This window comes from Rhinatrema bivittatum, chromosome 5, assembly GCF_901001135.1.
Source record: "Rhinatrema bivittatum chromosome 5, aRhiBiv1.1, whole genome shotgun sequence".
NCBI lineage: Eukaryota > Metazoa > Chordata > Amphibia > Gymnophiona > Rhinatrematidae > Rhinatrema > Rhinatrema bivittatum.
The window spans coordinates 42,040,236-42,057,247 of record NC_042619.1 but is presented as its reverse complement, the minus strand read 5'-3'; the positions used below and the strand labels follow the sequence as shown (position 1 = coordinate 42,057,247).

At 41.4% G+C, this 17,012-nt stretch overlaps 1 protein-coding gene across 1 annotated transcript in view; it reads left to right on the top strand.

Moving 5' to 3' along the window:
* ME3 (malic enzyme 3) overlaps positions 1–15,791 on the top strand; it is a 289,196-nt gene extending 273,405 nt beyond the window's left edge. Inside the window, exons 12-15 of the mRNA XM_029602267.1 lie at positions 2,449–2,591; positions 4,039–4,212; positions 7,141–7,239; positions 14,096–15,791. Coding sequence (XP_029458127.1) covers positions 2,449–2,591; positions 4,039–4,212; positions 7,141–7,239; positions 14,096–14,257 — 578 coding nt within the window. The 3' untranslated portion in view covers positions 14,258–15,791. The remainder of the gene's footprint in view (positions 1–2,448; positions 2,592–4,038; positions 4,213–7,140; positions 7,240–14,095) is intronic.
* The last annotated feature ends 1,221 nt before the right edge of the window (positions 15,792–17,012 follow it).

Below are 17,012 nucleotides of genomic sequence, written 5' to 3'. Positions count from 1 at the left end.
TATCCAAGACTTTTGATCTTGTGCATCTTATCTTTTGGAACATTGTAAGCAGGTTGGTATAGGTAGTAAAGTGCTTCAGTGGATCTCTTCTTCTTTGAAAGGCAGAGTTTTGGCGGTTTCAGTAAGGAATAAACTATCTGAGACGTTTGAAGTGAATTGCAGAGTTCCACAAGGCTTTTTGCGTTATCCCCTCTGTTTAATTTGTTTATGTACCTGTTAGGTACTTTGATTCGATCATTAGTATTCAAAGAATTTTTGTAGGCCAATGGCATCCAACTTTAAAAGTTGTGCATGAGGATTTGCAGAAGATCTCAGAATGCATGTTGGCTAATCATCTACTGTTGAATGCAGTCAAAACAGAGAAGTTGTTGATAAATAGGATGGGGGATGTATGCTGTTCCCTGTCTGTAAAAGTTAATAACAGGGAAGTTAAGGCTGCAAAAAAGGTGCAAGATTTGGGAGTTATATTGGACTATAGATTTGATTTAGTTTACATATCACTGGGATAATACAGAGAGGGCTTTTATGAAGTTGCATCAGTTATGTAGACTGTGACCATTGTTAAACATGTCTTGCTTTCAAACAGTGATCCAAGCCTACTTTTCCTCTTTTAGATATTGTAATGCTCTACTTATTGGCCTGCCAGATAAATCATTACGTCGTTTACAAGTTGTTCAGAATATAGCAGCGAGATTAGTATTTGGCTGCCCTAGAAGGATAAGTGTGAGCCTGCTCCTGAACTAATTACATTGGCTTCCATTAAGATTCTGGATCCAATTTAAATTGATGGTTTTAGTGTTCAAGGCTTTGAGAGGCATGATTGCTGGATATTTGTAGTAATTGTTGAATAGCTTTGCCCCTGAGAGAAACTTGAGGTCATTGAATGATGGTCTTTTATTGGCTTCATCTAGAAAGGAAGACTTTTTAAGATAACTGTATGTAGGAGAACTTTCTCGATGATTGGTATAGAGCTTTGGAATTCAGCAATGGGAGATTCGACTCAAATTGAATTACATAACTTTCAGAAAGAAAGCAAAAACTTGGCTTTTTTTCTAAATGGTAAATTGTAATAGTGAGTTGGGTTGGAGAACTATTAAGCAGATCAAGAGTTTCTGCAAAAATGTTAGGAGAAAGGAGAATATGGAGGAGGATGGGATGGAGAAAAATTGTCAATTTTGGTCTATCTTTTTATTTTTTATTCCTCTCTTTTCCATATTCTTTTTTCCTTTTTCTTTTTGTAATAGGGAGAGATGGGGTGGGATTGGGTAGAAAATGTATTTTTAAAAATGTTAATATATGTTATTTTTACTCTTGCTATAAACCGTCTTGGGCAGCTTTTGTAAGTCTGATAGTTGTGGTACATAAATAAATTAAATGAAATTATTTTCCCTGTGTGTGTCACTTGACACTTGTCCACTCCTCCAGTCTTGCAAGATTCTCCTGTAATTGCTCAGTCTGCTTTTGTTTTCATTACTGTGAATAATTCTGTGTCATGTGTAGATTTGATCACCTCACTCACTGCTCCCTTTTCCAGACCATTAATGAATGTGGTAAAACTGGAGCTCTCCATTATTTACCTCTTTCTGTTGAGAACATTGACCATTTAGTCCTATCCTTTAACCAGTTACCAGTCCAGAATAGGATCTTGTTTCCTGTCCCATGATTTTTTAATTTCCTGAATTGTCAAATGCTTTCTGAAAATTCAGATACACTATATCGGCTATCTTGCCTTTATCCACACATTCAAAGATTTTTTAAAATTAATTACATTTTTTAAAGCAGCGATAGTTCCTCCTTTTCTTTCCAGCTAAGTCAGAACCAGTGCTGAGATCCTGGCATCTTCAGCCTCCATTTGCAACTACCAAAGGATTTTTTCCCTATTTTAATAGACCTATCCTCCCACTGTTCCTAGTCTGGTCACTGTAGCAAAGGTCCTGGGATTGAGAGCCCATGCATCAAGGTTCTTTCTGGAACCTTGTATCATGGGCTCTAAAGCCAACCACCAAGTGTCACCCTTACTGCTGACCATGACTCTACTTCCCCCTGCTGACCCAGGGTGTGGAAGACCCAATCCTGGAGTCAAACTGGGGATTTTCCTCATGGAGGTGCACAGCACTTGCCATTGGGCCAGACCCCCTTCAAAGTGCTGTAACCACTAGAGTACTTCCAGTACAGAGGCAGAAAGTGAGTGGTTTATGCAGTAAAACCATTAATGTGCTAACACAGTGCAAATCACTGAATAATAATCTGAATACATTACTAAAGATCTGCAATGCCTTTAATCAGCCTTCAGCCGCACGTCATTACCAATTGAAGAGTTGTGTGTGTCACATTCTACAAAATTCCCCTTCAAAGTAATGGGTTCCAAGATTCAGTGTTGCCTGATTGGTGATGTGCTCTGTACGACATAAATTAAGGGTAAAGACAAGTTTCTTTTTCTCTTTTCAGGTGTGGCAGCCATTGGCGGAGCCTTTACAGAGCAGATTCTGAAAGACATGGCTTCTTTCAATGACCGGCCAATTGTCTTTGCCCTGAGTAACCCCACAAGCAAAGCAGAATGCACGGCTGAACAGTGCTATCAGCTGACAGAGGTAACATGCAGTATGTACGAGACTCTGCATTGCCCTTCTACCGCGGCATGGAAGAGGAGGCCCAAAACATTAACAGTGCATAACAAAGTAGATGTAGTTGGTTAGTTTGAAAGAAGACCAGCCTTCTTCTGTTTGCCAAACTACTTGTTAATCTAGGAGAAGGCAAAATTTTGTAGTAAGGAGAAGCCAATTTTGTAGTAAGGGAAAAAAATTATTCCCCAAATCAAATATTGAGATCTTTTGTTTTACAGTTTTAGTTGCTATTTATATTTTTTTTGCAATGGGTGGGGAAAGGATTGGGTTATTCCCGAGGATAACATCTAGGGAAACTATTGTAAAGAGTGTCAGTAACTTGTTGTCTTTCTGATATCAACAATTAATTTTTGATGAGTGTTAGTAAAGTAGGACTCTGGAAATGTACATTTCCTAGGATTAGAGTGCACATCCTTTAGCAATGGCTTTATGCATTGATAACTTGACAATCATAGTCATCTGCTTCAGAATAGCAAGTATTGTCACTCTTTCTTTATCTTCTGACATAATGCTCCTACGCTTTCATAGGAAAGCAGCAAAGCTAATTAATTCAGTTTATGCATGAAACCTGAACTCTTCTATTTGAGAGAGGATATCCCAATTTTGTATGTGAAGCTGTGTAGCTTATGTGCTGATTATTAAGTTAGAACATGTGGTTTGCAGTCATTCATCTCTCCCACTGGCTACTCTAACCAGTGTAAGCCTTGAACATGGACAAGGATGTCTTCCTAAATTATTGACTTCATAAAATATTAGCTGGTGGTCTGAAGTGGTAGGCAAGATTTCAGTGGATATCTCAGCCATTCTCCATAATCCCCACAGAGATCCATAATGTGCCTTAGCCTCATTTAATCTGAATGCCCTTCAAGATTGAGTACTTTCACTGCTGTAGCCACTCACCCCAAGAAGCTACAGCACTTCCATAATCTCACTTGGTTTAAGGAGCTAAATTCTATTATCAGTATCAGGCACACATTGTTGGGGTAGATATTCAAACCATAGCCGTTTATCTAAGTTAGCTGGATAGACTTATCTGGCTAACCTAGCCATGTAGCTGAATATCCTGTCTAAGTAGCTGAATATTCCCAGATAAATCTCTACTTAGCTGGATAAGTCTTATTTGTCTAAGTTAGACCTGCTCAATTCTAACCTAGAAGGATAACTTATCCGGCTAAGTCTCAATATTGCTACTTAGCCAGATAACTTACGTGGCTAAGTAGTGCCACCCCGTTACGCCCAGTGCCTGCTCACAACTTCTCTAGCTAAAAATTTAGCAGGATAAATTACTTATCTAAGTTCCATTTGGATGTTAGCCTCGGTCATGGTTTGCTATGCTCACCCTAAGCTACCAATTCATTGAGTAAGATCCAAGGCTCTCTTAAACAGTATTTTTTTTTTGTTTTTTTGTTGGTAGGGTCGAGGTATATTTGCAAGTGGGAGTCCATTTCCTAAGGTGACCCTGTCAAATGGGCAGACCTTCTTCCCTGGCCAAGGAAATAATGCCTATGTGTTTCCTGGGGTGGCCCTTGGAATAATCGCCTGTGGAGTTCGACATATCTCTGAAGACATCTTCCTCACTACAGCTGAGGTCTTGTATTATTATAGAATTGATTTTTGAAATATTCTGCTTCTGTGCAAAAATTCTGTTTCTTCCTAGATGTTATAAATGAGCGTCTACCTATCAGAGCTCGCACTATAAAAATTGAGTATAGTAAAGTACTGGAGCAGACTCTGTGCTGCAGTTAATAAAAGTTAGCATCTTTTCATTTCAATTGAAATAAGATTTTATTTTAAAATGGAAAAATAAGGCTTTGTTTTTAATACAACCTGATTTGTGATGTATTAATAATGGCTATATTGGTATCTCTGCTTTTACTTTCTCTTCCTTCACCCTGCTCCTCAGGACCACCCTCCCCTCCCTTACTGGCTTTTATTGTGATCCATCTCATCTCTGCATGCCTACTTTAAGATGAAGAGGAGAACGGGTCTTAGATGAGGACACCATAGGACTCTTCACTGTATGGAAGCTGGGGGATATCTTCCTACTTAAATCCCTTCTAGAACACAAAAAAAAAAATCCCCAGGTAGCTGCAAATGATACTTGGTGCCACACAGAGACCTGTTCAGAAGCATTGATTTCCCAGCTTCAGAGCTCTACTAAGGATATTCAGGACTGTCCTGTGTCATTGATGTTGTGCAGGGACCCTGTCAGTACTATAATTAGACTAAATGAAGTCAGCTTCTTAGGAAGATGGGTGGGCTATCTGAAGATTTATATCCTGCTCAGAAAATGCTTTCTACAGGTAACTTTATTTAAAAATGTATATTCTGCCTGTTGCAACAATAATTATTTACAGTTATTTAATTATTTACAGTTACAGTTACAGTTAAAAACAGGCATATTAAACAACCACATAATACAACACAAGATATACTGCAGTTCATGGTTTTTGGCTCCTCTGCTGCCTGGGTCAAGAGTGAGGAGTCTGTTGTTGACAGGAACAAGGGGCAAAGGATAATACCTCTATAGAGGGCAGAAGCATCTCCTGGGCATTCCACTTGTGTACCTCCTGGATGACGTGGAGGGCTGGTCAATACTGACTGTAGAGTGTGAAGCATGGAGACGTTTTTTTTTATTTGATCTACTGCTTCCTCAACATTATCTCCGAAGAGGTTATTTTTCTTTCAGGCCATATTGGCAGTCCTTGTAGCTATGAGAGTCTATGAACCTCAATTCTATAAGCATTCAATGCTGTCTGAAAAACATCATAGGTTGAATGGATCCATATTTCCACACTTCTAACCTTTTCCATTAGTGTTATTTAGTCATCAGATGCCTTTTGACTATCTGAGAAGACAATACAAGAAAACCCCGACCTTCTCCCTGACTCATGAAAAGCTGATAGGATGGTATTCTGGTAACAACTTTTTGCCAAGAGTGTCAAGGGTACAAGTCTCTCTCCTGGGGCAGTGAGAAGTGTGTCTTGGACCTCTTGGTTTTCTTGAGAGCTGATTTGACTACTATAGAATGGTGTGGAAGCTATTTGGATCCAGGAGTTTTCTAGACATGATATATTGCATGACTCTTCTTAAGTGGATCCATAGATAGGGGGAGGGTCTCCCACATTCTCGTCTGTACCTTTAAGAATATCATGGAAGACACTGCTAAGGGAAATTGAGAAATTGGAGGATATCCAACATTTCATCCTTGATCTGCTGCCTCTGCCAGATGAAATTGAATGTCCTTGAACATTTCCATCATAAAATCTGAGAAAGAGAGGCCTGCAGATGGACACCTTTTCCTTGCCTGTGGAGACAAGGGGTCAGAGGGAGAGAACTTTGGACTCTTCTTGTAAAGAGAAATCCTCAGAACCATAATCATATCTCCAGGCATGCTCGAACTCTGAATCCAGTGGCTGGATCAGTGATGTGGCCGGAGCAGGCACTTGTCTTTCTACTAGGACCTGTGAAAAGACCTGAGCTAGAGGAGGGGGCGATAGACTCCAGTATATCCCAAAGTTTCTTCTCCTGTTTTACTGAAGGTAGACAACGGTATGGGTAGCATCAATAACATTTCCCTTCTGGTTGTCGATATTAAGGCCATTACTGTGAGTGCACTGAGTTTCCAGAATGGACTGGATGGAAGTCTGCATTGATGTCGATGCTGTAAATGCCACTGCAGTAAAACAAGCAAGTTGTGCTCCAACACTTCCTGGATTCTCTGGTTCAACTCCTTTAAAATTGCTGATACCACAGGATGGGAGAAGTCATTTTATTGTTAATTGTTATGTATGTTTACTTGTAGCCTGCCCCACACTTGTCTGGAGGGGTGGGTAAGAAACACTTAAATAAATAAAAATAAATAAATAAGCCTTATCTTCGTGGGTCACCTGAGTTGTACTGGAGGCTGTGAATTGGATTCTTAGAGACTGTTGCATTCACCTAGGACAAGCAGGATGGTAGTCCTCACATGTGGGAGACATCATCAGATGGAGCGCAACACGTGTCACCCGGGGGGGGGGGGGCCCATTTGGAAAAAATGTTGGAAAATGTGTTTAGCAGTAACTTAACTTTTATTTTAAGAGTGAAACAAAAATGAGAGTCTCTGCACAAAGTCCATGATGCGAAACAGTCCTGCAAAGCTCTAGAAGCTGTGAAGTCATTGCTTCTGACCAGGGTTCGGTCTGATGAGCCACATTTGAGAACTCTCACATCCTGCTTGTCCCTGGAGAAGCCATTTTTCTGCAGGTCCACTATTCTCAGAATGGTTATTAAGACTATAGTTGGGTAAACTGAGGTACAAAGTGATAGTGGAGTGTCCACAGTGTCCATGAACTGCATCTCCCAGGCTCTATAGCAGCCAAACCACGCTTCCTCGCATTTACCAAAATAAAAGCAGATTTTGATCTAAAATTAACAAACCAGCTAAAATGAAAAAACTGTGTTTTATGACTTCTACATTCCCATTGACACATTCATGGAATTAAACCTTTGATTTTCCTCTTCTTCCCATTAGGCAATTGCTGAGGAAGTGACACCTGAGCATCTGGCAGAAGGACGACTCTACCCTCCACTGAGCACCATTAGGGATTTGTCCTTGAAAATTGCTGTTAAAGTAAGGGTATTTCATGCTTTGGTTTTCTTCTTTAGGATTCAGACCAAATTTTCTGTAGTGTATTAATAAAGGAAATGATTTTATTTCACACAAAGGTGTGGCTGGCACACTGAGCATGCCCAGCATGCCACTATCTCTCTTCAGTCGTGTAAATAAATACAATAAAAGAACAAACCAATCAGGAGAACCCAACTCTGCGGGGTGGCGGGCGGGTTTCGTGAAGACTGTCCCAGGAAAACACCTGTTACAGGTAAGCAACTGTGCTTTCTCCTAGGACAAGCAGGACGGTAGTCCTCAAACATGGATGAATCCCTAACTACAGGGTGGACCAGAACCGGTGGGACCAACAGCACTAAACCAGGTGCCAACAGACACAACAACAGAGGTGCTGTTGGTAATAGCGGGGACAGCCTGAATTAAAAACCAGGGGCCTACAGTGCAAGAGTTGGTTTCACAGCTGAAAGGTTTCTCAGGACAGATTGGCCGAATCTACTATCCCGCTGGCCATCCCTGTCCAGACAATAGTGCGCAGCGAAAGCATGGAGAGAACTCCACATTGCAGCCCTGCAGATCTCTCCCAAAGGAACTGCACGCAGGTGGCCACATATGCCACCATGGCCCTTACAGAGTGTGCCGTAGTGTGGCCCTCTAGGTGCAGCCCCACCTGGTCATAGCAGAAAGAGATACAGTCTGCTAGCCAGGTGAAAAGTCTGCTTAGTAACAGCCTTGCCCAGCCAGTTGAGGTCAAACGAGATAAACAGCTGGGTGTACAGCCTGTGGCCTGCTGTACGGTCCAGGTAGAAGGCCAGGGCTCTCTTACAATCCAGTGTGTGCAGCACCCTCTGTCCCGGACTGGTATGAGGCTGGAGAAAGAAGGTAGGTAGGACAACAGACTGGTTAAGATGGAAGTCTGTAACCACCTTTGGCAGGAACATAGGGTGTGTGTGCAGAACCGCCCTGTCATGGTAGAACCTCATATAGGGGTGGATAAGTAAGGCGTGCAACTCACTGACCCTGTGCGCCAACGTGACCACTAGCAAGAAGATGACTGATTACAGTAAACTGGGTCAAGATATCTGCAAAGTTATTCTGAATTTTGAATCCTCTGATCCTGATGTAGTAGAAGTTAAGATTTAGAGGGCTGTTAGATCCCTGGGGAGAGCGCCTAACAGACCTAGGGATATAGCCTGCCTGCATGATTTCCCGGTAAAAGACAGAATGCAAAAAGCAAGAAATATGGGAATGATTTCATGGCAAGGAATTAAGCTACAGATTTTCAATATTTCTGCTATTACCTTGCAATGACGACAGCACATGAAGTATATTACAGGCTCTCTGCGCTCTGGTAACATCAGATATAAGTGGTTGTATCCATTTGGCATTTCTTTTACTATTAGTGGACAATCATTTACTGCCCACACACTGGAGGCTGCAGAAGGCTTTTTACATCAGAAGGGTATTAATATCAAGAAGGTTAGTGTGGATCTTCGCCCTGGCCCTCGTAAGGAAATGACCCGATGTCAGCATATCGGCAAGGGGGGGGGGGGGAACAAACGCTTGCGGAGAGACTCTAGCGGGGATCTCCCTCATCAAGCTGACGAACATGAACATGTTACCAGCATGTTCTTGGTTCTAGTTATTCATTGCATAATTCCTACAAGCCAGTGTTGGATATGCTGATTTTTGTATGGTTACTGTATTCTTATAGCCACAGTATAAGTTAGTGATGATTATGCCAAAACAGGAGGCATCATTTTTCTTGTTTTGTGTGTGTGATACATTTGCTATCACATGTGTTTTTGCTTGTTGAATGGGGTTTTTCTGGGTTGGGGGGAAGGGCCAAGTGAGCTTTGAGTGTCCCAGATTCAATTTACCTTGACAGGTGAGTTGGCTGACAATGTTTTCTTTATGGGGTTTTTTTCTGGCAAAATATGGCTAATATTACAATTGTATTGATAAATGTGAAAGGGCTTAATATTCCTCAAAAGAGGCAATTATTATTTGAGGAGGCCAGGCATAAAGTGCTTCTTCTTCAAAGACACATTTTATTAAAAAAAAAAAAAAAAAAGATGAACGATTACTGAGGAAAAGAACTTTTCCATACATCATCCTAGTCACCAGTACTTAGCAAAAGGAAAAAAAGGGGGGGGGGGGGGAGGTATAATGTTTTCTAAAGATTTAAATTTGAAGTCTTGGATAGTAGGAAAGATAGGGAGGGAAGGTACAAAACGCTATTGGTTAAGATATATTCTACCCTAGTCACTTTAATAAATGTTTATGCCCCCAATGCCATCCAAAGGGCATTTTTTGTGAGATTTGAATGATTTTATTCAGGGTCACGTATTGGTGGGTGGGGACTTTAATCTCTCATCTAACCCTAATATTGATAATTCACCTATACATGGGGATGGTCTAAAAGCACAGAGAACTAGATTGAGGTTTTTCCAAGAATCGTGGGACCTCCAAGATATTTGGCGGATTTTGGATCCCACGGGGAGAGAGTATACCTTCTACTCCAGGGTACATAGTTCTTATTCAAGAATAAATATGCTACTTGCAGATAAATTCTGGGTCCAAGGGTTTACTTTGAGTGGTAAAGGTCTGATTTCATGGTCGGACCATGCCTCCATTTATGGGAATTTTTGGTTATTGAAGAATGATAGGCCAGAGATTCTGGAGGCTGAACAATTCATTGCTGACTGATAAGAGACTTTGTGAGGAAATATGAGATGATATCAAAAAGGAGATAAGAACATGCCATACTGGGTCAGACCAAGGGTCCATCAAGCCCAGCATCCTGTTTCCAACAGTGGCCAATCCAGGCCATAAGAACCCGGCAAGCTTTTAAACTAAATCAAAGGGGAAAGCCGACAGTCACTCAGCAGTGCATTGTTCAGAGGGAGGTATCTTCAAAGGATACTAATGAAGCATTAACGTTAGGGCATCCCAACAGAGAGGTTCCAATAATAAGAAAGTGCCTATAATTAAAAACTCACCTGAGCTAAAAGATTCCAATTTATCCCTGTCAACTGAAAAGCAGAATGTAAATACAAAAAACCCCCCACACTTTGAAATGTTTGTATGCTAATGCCAGAAGCCTAAGAAGTAAGATGGGAGAATTAGAGTATATAGCAGTGAATGATGACATAGACTTAATTGTCATCTCAAAGACATGGTGGAAAGAGGATAACCAATGGGATAGTGCTATACTGGGGTACAAATTATATCGCAATCACTGAGGAGCATCGTAGTGGCGGGGTGGTGATTTATGTCCAGAATGGACAAGGATAAAGATCCTGCATGAGACTAAATGCATAATTGAATCTTTATGGGTAGAAACCCCTCACTGTCCTGGATGGCGATCGATAATGGCTGTCAGCATGCCTGCTCTGCTCCTGATATGGGGCTTTAATAAGGCAAGGGCATTATGTGGCGGTGTTATGTCGGCATTGACGGTAATCGAAAACATCGCTGGTTTCGGAAAAATGATATGGGCATTGACAGAGTCAATGACCGCATCCATAAAAATGTAGAAGATGCCGATGGGAACGACGTGGGTGTCGAGATCATCGATGTATGGAGGCCGGCGCTGACAATATCTGCGGTACGGCCACGGGCATAGACGGTATCGATTGGATCAACTCTGGCAACAATGATGATCATGGCAGTTATGCCACGGACATGGGCCCCGATGGAATCAATGTTGACATGGATTTCATCGATGGAATTGGCATTGGGATCGATGCCATGCATGGAATTGGCATTGGGATGGATGCCCATCGATGGAAATGGCATTGGGATGGATGCCCATCGATGGAATAGATGAAAAGGTCCTGGGCATCGATGGCATCCATAATAAAAGGATGGCATTGATGGAAATGACCCCAACAGCGATGGAAGTGCCCCGGGTAGCGGTGGCATCGACCCGAGTATGGATGTCAGCGACGAGACAAGGCATCCACCGATGGCATCCATCTGGGCAACGATAGCACCGATAAAAGTTAAGGAAATAAATCAGTGCCATGGATAAAACATAGATGGCACTGATAGAAACTATGAAGGGAGGATGGCATCAGGGTACCGCATGAGCAGGGGTGCCTGTGGCATCTAAAAACGCAGGGTGGTCTGAAGGGGGGGTACTGACAGTAGCGATGGGGTATCTACTGCGCGAAGGTACTGAGGAAAATAAAGGACCTGAATCTACCGGGGCAGTGGCGGCACCAGTAACTGTGGAAGTCCCTGTCCCACTAGCGCTAATAGCCAAGCAGAGGGTCACAGAGGGACACTTGCAGGCTGTGTGTGACTATCTGAAAAAATAGGGAGAGGGAAGGCCGCAGTCAGTTGGCAGCCAGAAAGGTGACAGGAACCGACCGAAAAAATATGGCATAGTACTCACCGAACGTCGATTAAACCAATGCGGAGGGAGACCCGTGCAGGGAAAAGTGTTTGTGAAGTAAAAATGTAAATCTTTCCATGAGGAAAAAAGTGTTAGAATTTCTCACAGAGCTCCTAATCGCTATGCTTACAGCAGAGCGGAAAAAAGAAGACTGAAGGGGAGACCCCTGTGGACGCAGGGATCATAGCATGCTGAGCATGCTCAGTGCACTCAGTGTGCCAGTGTCAGTGAAAGCTTTTTAGAAACTTTGACAGAAAGTTTTCCGTGATAGGGCTCCATTACCGATGTCACCCATATGTGAGGACTAGCATCCTGCTTGTCCTGGGATAAAATGTTTTCACTCAGCACATAGTTAAGCTCTGGAATTCATTGCCAGAGGATGTGGTTATAGCAGTTAGTGTAGCTGGGTTTAAAAAAGGTTTTTATAAGTTCCTAAAGGAAAAATCCATAAAGTACTATTAATTGTTAAGCAATAGTAGCTTGAGATTTATTTAATGTTTGGGTACTTGCCAATTACTTGTGACTTGGATTGGCCACTATTGGAAACAGGATACTGGGCTTGATGGACCCTTGGTCTGACTCAGTATGGCAATTCTTATGTTTTCAATGTCCTTATGGGTTGCAGGACCAATGGTCCTCCTCTTCCTCCTTCTGCAACATCAGGTCATGCTGCCCATTAATCCACTCACTCCTCTCCCTCTTCTCACATACACACTTGCATTCTTTTTTTCTCACCTTAATCTCAATCAGCCACAGCCGCCGCCTCTTTCCCCAGGCTTGTGGGTCCAATGCTCCTCCTCTTCCTCCTCCTGCAATATCAGGCCTTCCTGTCTGTTTCATTTTCCAGATGCTGCTGCTCTTTGCCGGCATCTGCTCAGAAGAGCTGATACTGCTCATTTCTTCCTACCACAGCATGGGGGTAGATGCTTTTCCTCGCCCTCTCCTGCTGTGGGAGCTGCCATGCCTTCTTGTTGTCTTCTTGCTGTGCAGGGTCTGTGCTGCTCCAGCCACTTTTTCTTCTGGACAGCCTTCAGCAGCAGGGCACCCAGAGTTTTTGGGTGTTAATCCAGAGACCCAGCAATTTGTTTAAAATTCAGGAGTCTCTGGGCCAAGTCCAGGGAGCTCCCAGGTATATTGATGCTCCCTATCCTTACACAGAGTTGAATGCCGTCTGCAAAAATGTGGCATTCAATTTAAAAACTCTGAATGGCAAGTGGCTGCAAGTAAATATTAAAAATAATAGGGCAATGCTATTCAAGCAGCAAGAGAGGGTCTTATCAAGTGGGATTTGCAATGTTATGGATACATTCAGGTCCTTTGGAGGAGAAACTGACCAGTATATGCCCTCTGGGCACCCCCTGCTGACAAATGCTAGGACATGAGGCTCAACCTGATAGAAGGCTTCCTATCCAGCCCCTGCCTTGCAGAGATTCTTGTTGTCTGCCACAACCATGTTGACAGAATGAAAATGGGAGACCAGAGAAGACTGGGTGCCTTCTTGTCCAGTTTCCCAACCAGAGAAGCAAAAGAAAGGGAATTGACCTTACAATGAAAAGAAGATGACATTAAGAGTTCCATATTCAAAAGTTTGGTCACTTATCCAGCTAAATTCTAGCTGGCTAATAAGATAACTGGCTAGAATTTAGCTGTCGGGCCTTAACAGGGAGGCGTTGAGTTTGGTTGGATCAAAGACCTGTCCTAAAGTTAGCCGGCTATATTCAATAGTGCAGCTGCACTATTACATACATATCTCCAAAGTTAGCTGGGGATAGGTTTATCCAATTAATTTTGCTATCCACTCTGTGTCTGAATATGGACCTCAAAATATTTGTTTGTTTAATATTCTGGAACCCTTAAAGAGAGGAAGTCTCTTCACATAGCCATTTATTTAATTCCAAGGGCAATTTTATGGTGATTCATACAGAATTAGGATGATCACTGAATGTAATGAACTATTTTTTATATCCATGAGAACCAAGACATTGAAGTTTATAAAGCGGAGTGACATAAGTTGGAGATCATGTCTTCAAGAAGGGAAAGAAAGGGTTGGACAGTCCAGTGTTCACCTGCATTACAGATGTATCACCATCATAATCATCATCATCATCACCATTTATTGTCTACTTTTCCCATTAAAGAGCACAAAGCATGTTCTAAGTTTGAGTCTACAGAGCAGATGCATTAGGTAGTATAACCAGGTTTGAATAAGGCACACAAAAAGGTGCAATGCAGGGATGAAGTAATTAAAATGACTGAGAGCAGTTTTGTTACATATCAATTAGTTTTGGGGGGTCGGGCAATAAGGTGTGCATGTCTAATAGAGGGCTACAGTCTTAAAGTGACTAAGAGAGATTCTGCTACATATCAATCAGCCTGCTTAGGGCCGGGGAGTATGCAATCAATACTGTATCAGTTTTTGTGTGTTTATTTCCTAAAAGGCAGTTTGTGCTTTGATTTCAGATTGTTGACTATGCTTACAGAAATGACCTGGCTTCGTGGTATCCTGAACCAGAAGACAAGGAGAGCTTTGTCAGGTCTCTTATCTACAGCCCTGACTATGACTCCTTTACTATAGATAACTACGGATGGCCAGAGGAAACCATGGTGATTCAAGATGTATAAAAAAAAAAAATCTTTCTCTTTTTCATCCTCATTGTTCTTAGAGCTAAGATTAATAGCACCCTGCAGTCTCAGGCTGCCAGCACTCCACAGCATACCAGCACCTACTCCAGCACTATTCAAGATATTTTGGCAGCCCATCAGGATTTTGCTCAATGGAAAGGCCCAGCTTGGATAGACTGATTCAGGCTTTTATCAAGGTCCAAAGTTTCAGTACACTGCTGTGTAAATAGATTGAACTGGGCTCTAAGTGCATTCTTGTAGAAAAGCAGAGAGCCGAGGGTAGGACCTTAAGGCAAGAATAAAAAATGTCTCAGAAGTCAGATCCACACCATTAGTTTCAGACAGTAAGCTTTAAAATGAGTGCCATCATTGGTGGAAAAGGAGTGCAGTATTTGAAACAATGAATTAATGTTAATGTTTAATTTCTTCATGAGCAATCTGCTGGCTGGCACATCAAGCATCAGCTCTCCGGAAATGCCCTGTTTGAGAAACCCAGCCTTATCAATTGTTCATGAAGTTGGGACAGGAGCAGATTTTATCATGATAGCAGTACTGACCTTTGACACAGGGCATTTCCTGACAGGTTGTGGGATAATTGTATGCCTCATGACCAGGTCATTAAATGCCCCTACCCACCCTGCCAATCATGAGCTTCTCTTTCATTTCTAAAGTTTCATTAAAATAAAAAATCACAGGGAAAGAACAATGCCACAGATAAGTGCAATTAAAATATTACTGTACATAATTTCCTTTGCCATTTACAGTAAACTTTGGTGTGCTGTAAAAAAAAACAAAAACATAATAGATATATGTATAGATATTAGTACAGTTTTTATTCATGCTGCCTGCCTTGATATTTTGTGTATTCTGTAAGAGTTTTATGCACCAAAAAGGCTTTTGAGTCTGGTTTATTTCCAGAGGAATAGATTGGATGAAAAACCCAATTAAATTGAGTCCTTAAGATGTGGTTCTGATGCCAAACACCTCTGTATGTTTTCAAAGCTGATTGAGAGTTAACCCAGTATTAAATCATGTTGTATGCTCCTATGATGCTTTTGTTCACTGTAACCACTACTTTATTATGGTGCAATGGTAATGTTAATGCCAAAGCAATCCACTCCCATGCAGAGAGAGCCAGAGTCTAAAATATGGTGTTCTGAGAAGAAAATGATTATTGAATGGAAAGTTATATAGCATGCTTCAGGTTAGACCCAAAGATACATGTCACACAAGACTTATTACTGATTTTACTGGTGACTACCCAAGACCTGTATTAAGAGGCCTTTAATATAGTACCACTTCTTTTTTTTTTTTCTTTAAATGTTTTATTAAACCTCAGTGATAACTATTACATAAAACTTGAAAAAAAACCCAGCAAGTCTCATTACTAGTTCAATCTAATTTACACATCTCAATCCCTCACCATTAAGAAGAAAATGTGTTCAAATAGCACAAAAGGAAAAAAAAAAAGAAATATAGAAATGTGACAGTGAAAAAAGCCCATACTGCCTAGCTACTCTGTCCATCCATCCCAGCTACTCAGCTCTACAATACCTACTTCTCCTGCAAAAGTTTTAAATTCATGAACCAAGGCTTTAACTTTTGGAACAAAGAAAGAATGACCCATCAATAAAGGGTAACTAGGGATGGCAATACTCAACTTGCATAAATTTAAAATGTTACTTCTAAGCCATTATTTTTGCATATTTCATTACTTCCATGCAAAAAGCCATACTATTTTATTTTTATTATGTATTTGATTGTTTAAATTTTCTACTTTTTATTTGTAATCTGCGGGTAGAAATTAGGATCACTGGACTAGAGATATTGTAAAATAAATAAGAGTCAAACTACTTGGCACACTGAATCTGAATGGCCATGAAACCATCAGACACAATTCTTGCAGAATCATTTGCAACATTATTTTAAACTGTTGCTCCTCACAGGTCCAGCATTGCAGGAAAATAAAAGAATTTTCAGTTATAACGATGGAAAGATACAATACCTAATGGATTCAAGGTATTACTATTTGTCATCTGGATTACTAAAGCTGTGCACTGTGAACCCAATTTTATTTCAGACTTGACCAGACTGAATCATCAACACAACTTACTGTAGCACTTGTTATCCTTTATGTGCCTAAATTTGGATGAAACTGTCTAAATCTAGATGGCCAAAATATGGCATTCCAAATTTAGGAAGGTTAGACTTAAGCATGTAAAGTTACCCAACTAGCATTAAAAATTGCCATTAGCCAACTAATATGGTCATTTATCAAAATGCTATAAGGTGTTTTCACATGCGGTAAGGCTTTTATGCATGTGTTAAGCACCTTTAACGCATGCGAAACCCCTTAACGCATGCGCATAAAGCAAATGTTGCTTACCTGTAACAGGTGTTCTCACAGGACAGCAGGATGTTAGTCCTCACATATGGGTGACATCACAAGATGGAGCCCAATCATGGAAAACTTCTGTCAAAGTTTCCAGAACTTTGACTGGCCCCTACTGGGCATGCTCAGCATGGCACTAACCCTGCAGCCAGCAGGGGTCCCCCTTCAGTCTTATTTAAAAGCAACAGGCAGTGCCGAAAAATAAAATAATAAAACGTTACGAACCCAACACTGCGGGGCGGCGGGCGGGTTTCGTGAGGACTAACAGCCTGCTGTCCTGTGAGAACACCTGTAACAGGTAAGCAACATTTGCTTTCTCACAGGACAAGCAGGATGGTAGTCCTCACATATGGGTGAGTACCG